Below are 4147 nucleotides of genomic sequence, written 5' to 3'. Positions count from 1 at the left end.
TTCAAAAATTATTATTCATTCAAGATTTAATAATTAATTAAAATGATTAATGATGATTAATTTAATCATTAATTTTAATATTTAAATAAAAATATCCGATTTTAAAAAGTATGATTTGAGTATGCTAAATTTTCAGTCGATGACTAAAAGCGGTTACCTCGAAGAACGCTTCGCGAATTTTAACCAGAACTCTAAGGTCAAACAAAGGTGTTTAAAAAAGGGCATACTCAAGAGAAGCAGCAGTCAGAACGAAATCAACCATGACTGGAAGAACGAGGTGGATATTTTTTTTTCTTTTTTCCCTCACAAGGAGTGGTAAGCTTAAATTTACATTTACTTAACAAAACAAAAATTTTTTTTTTATTATTGTTTTTTAAATTTTTCCGTGGAAGCGCTGCAGTCGCCATAGAGTCTACGAAAGTTTAAAAATTAAATTTCGTTTTTTGAATCTAATACTAGAATTATAATCTTGTAACACTTTTAACATAAAATGTTTTAGAAACGGAATAAATCAGTATTTTAGGTACAAATTTAAAATCATCAAATTTTTTATTTTATTTTGAAGAAAAAAATGTCCTTTATTCTATAAAAAATAGCTTTTTAACAAAATACTTTAATATTCAACAAAATAATTGAATTTTTAACATAATAGTGGAATTTTCTACCTAAAAAGATAATTTCCCCCAAAAATGTGTCATAGTTTATATTTTAATTAAGAGCGATGAAATTTATACAAAAAAAAAAAGAATTTTAAAATCAAGACAACGAATTTCTAACAAATAAAGATTTTTCACTTGCAGAAGAAATAAAACTTTATCTTAATTGTTGAACCTTTAAGCCAAAAGACGAATTTTCTTAACAACAATTTAATTTTTAAACCAAAAAAATTGATTTTGCTATTAAAAAATATTTCAACTGACTTTTGACTATCAAAATCAGAATTAAAAAAAAAAGAAATTAGTTTCTACAAAAAAATTAAATTTTCTATCTGTCCAAAAAAGATTGAATTTCTCCTAAAACAGATAAATTTTTATTAAAAAAACATAGTTGAATTTTCATCCAAAAAACATTTCAGTTGACTTTTCAAGATCAAAATATAAATTTTCTAACAAAAAAAAAAGTTTTTACGAAAAATTTTTTCAGCGCAGAAACACGAATTTTGTCAACCAAAAAGGTTCAGTTTTTAAACAATTTTTGGAATTTTCTACTAAATAATTGCACTTTTATCCAAAAAATATAAAATTGGTCTCAAGCAGAGGAATTTTTATTTTTAAAAAGTTGAATTTTCGACCAAGAAAGATTACAGTTGACTTTTCAAGATCAAAATATCAATTTTGTAACAAAAAATAAGTTTTTGTGAAAAAAATTTATTTTTTTCAGTCCAAAACAGCGAAATTTTTAATACAAAACACAATTTTAATTTAAATATTGAACTTTCATTAATAAACGATTTCAGTTAATTTTTCAACAGCAAAATAAAAATTCAACCAAAAAGGAAATTTTTTATGCATTTTTGATAAATTTCTATGTAATTTTCTATTAACAAAACAGAATTTTTAACCAAAAAGTAGGATATTTAACAAAATAGTTTAATTCTCGATGAAAGAGTTGCATTTTCATAAAAAAGGAAAAATTTCTCTAGATGAATTTTCAATTAAAATTAAAATTTTATTAAAGCAGATGAATTTTTAAATTAAAAATACAAACTTTGAAAACAAAGAGTTGAATTTTCATCTAAAAAGATTTCAATTTCCTTCTCAAAATAAAAATACGATTTCTTAACAAAACAGATTTTTATCCAAGAAAGATGCCTTTTTAAAAAAATTGTTCAATTTTTAAACAAATAATAAAATTGGTAACTAAAAGGATAATCTTTAGGATTATCTGGCAAATTTTGAGATTTCTTATTCTTTTCTTAAAAAATAATTTTTTTCAATAATTTTTTCAATAGGTAAATATTCGGTGACAAAAATAATTGTTCAACAAAGAACCTTAACTTTTAACAAGGAAAATGAGTTTTTTACAAAAAAATTAAGTTTTAACACAAAAAATGAATTTTCAGCCAATAATTTGAATTTTCCATCCAAAATAATAATTTTCAATCCATAAAGACAAATTTTACATAAAATACATGAATTAAAAATAAAAAGAATTTCAACCAAAAATATAACAGTAACAATTCACATAATAATTTCGAATAAGTATTTAATTGTTAAAAGTTTTGGATCCTTAAATTCAAGGTATAATTAAATTTTGAGAAGATTTTACAGAAATTTTTTTTTATAGCATTTTGCAAAATATAAGAAAAAATTCTAGTATTTAAAAAAATATATGGGTCTTAAAATAAAATATAAAAATATATAAAATATATATGTTTAAAAAAGATTTTTAACTGACTTTAATTTTTCTTAACATTTTAACAAGTTTAAAGCTTCTAAACTTTTCTTTTTTGAAATCTTTAAAAATCTCAATTTCTAAAAAACTTTCAAAGTTGAAAATTCTTTTGAATCTTTTCAAATCTACTAAATATTTCATGAATTTATTTTATTATTTATTTTAAATTTATTTTTTAATATTAACAAACAAAAAGATTTCGCTTAAGAATCTTCTAAACTTTTCTTCGGAATTTTAGAAAATCGTTTGATAAGTTCAAAACCATTTTTTAGGTTTCTCTTGAAGTTCATTTTTCAAAAAAAAAATCCTGTAAAATTTTCACAGGTATATTAGGAAAATTCTTTTTATTCCTTGTAGACTTTCTAAACCTTCTAATCCTTAAAAATTTATTCAAATTTTTCCTGATTTTTTTCATAATCTGCAAAATTAAAGAGAATGCCTTAAAATGTTTAAAATTCTTCTTTGCTAATTTTTGAAATATTTATTATATTAATTTTTCCTAGGAACCTAAACCAATAGTTTTTTGTTTTTTTTTTCTAAAATGTTACGAAATTCTTAAATAATTTCTACAAGTTTTAATTATTTTTGAATCGTTTTTGAAACTTCTGAATATCTCATCAATTTACTCAAATATATTTTTATTTATTCGTAACCCTGCAAATTTCAGTTTACGTAACAAATTTTAAATCCTAAAAAATTAAAAGATTGTCTTAAAGTCGTCCATATTCCTTTTCCACGCATTTTGAGATCTGCGAAAGTGAAAATTTTTTTATAAATTAAAACTTGAACCATTAAAACATTTCTCCGAAATCTTGAACAAAATCTCCCTAAATCGTTCCAATTTATTAAAATGCTACTATTTTTTTTTCAAATTCTTCGAAATAAGTTTTTGCCCATAATTTAGTATTTCTGATCTTTTTAAAAAGTAAGAAAGTTTACAAATTATAGTGTGATTGTAAAATGTTCAGAATAAAATTATTTCTCATTATTAAGCGGTAATTTAAAATTAAAATTTTCTCTTCTATCAATAATGTTTAGACACATTCAGAAATAAATTTTATGATGAAATAAAATTAAGGAATTTTCAACTTTAGTCCCCAATTCTTTCAGGAACACTACTCAATCCCTTTATAAAGCTCGCGAATTTTGCGGGCCAACTAGTGACACCCCCTTTCCAACTCACAAATTTTGTTATCACGACTTGTCAATCCCCTTTTCCAACCATCCAATTTTGCCGGAAATAGTCAATCCCTTTTAAAAGCTCCCTAATTTTTCGGGCTGACTAGTGAATTCCCCTTTCCGACTCCCCAATTTTGTTGTGACGACTAGTCACTCCCCTTTCCCAACGACTCGTCAATCCCCTTTTCAAACTCGTCAATTTGGTTGGGACTAGTCTATCCCCTTTTAAAGCTCCCCAATTTTTCGGTGCGGCTGGCCAACTCTCTTTTCCAAGTAGCCAATTTTATCGGGACTAGTCAATCCCCTTTTAAATCTCCCAAATATTTCGGGACTAGTAAATTCCCTTTTATGGCTCCCCATTTCTTCGGGACGCCTAGTCTATCCCCTCTTTCAGCTTCCCAATTATTTTGGGACTAGTTAATACTCTTTTTGAAATCCCCGTTTTTTTCGGTACCACTAGTCAATCCCCCTTTTCCAACTCTCTAATGATTTCGGGACTAGTCAAACCCCTTTTCCAACTCTCCAATTTGGTCGGGACTTGTCTATCCCCTTTTACAGCACCCAAATTTTTCGG

General features: G+C 25.0%; 1 protein-coding gene across 1 annotated transcript in view; it reads left to right on the top strand.

Annotated features, from left to right (window-relative positions):
• Positions 1-236: 236 nt before the first annotated feature.
• The window catches only part of LOC117178761, a 16417-nt gene continuing 12506 nt past the window's right edge, over positions 237-4147 (top strand). Inside the window, exon 1 of the mRNA XM_033370203.1 lies at positions 237-315. Within this exon, the coding sequence (XP_033226094.1) occupies positions 261-315 (55 nt within the window). The 5' untranslated portion in view covers positions 237-260. The remainder of the gene's footprint in view (positions 316-4147) is intronic.

This window comes from Belonocnema kinseyi, chromosome 8, assembly GCF_010883055.1.
Source record: "Belonocnema kinseyi isolate 2016_QV_RU_SX_M_011 chromosome 8, B_treatae_v1, whole genome shotgun sequence".
In the NCBI taxonomy this organism is placed as follows: Eukaryota; Metazoa; Arthropoda; class Insecta; order Hymenoptera; family Cynipidae; genus Belonocnema; species Belonocnema kinseyi.
This window is presented reverse-complemented; position numbering and strand designations above follow the sequence as displayed.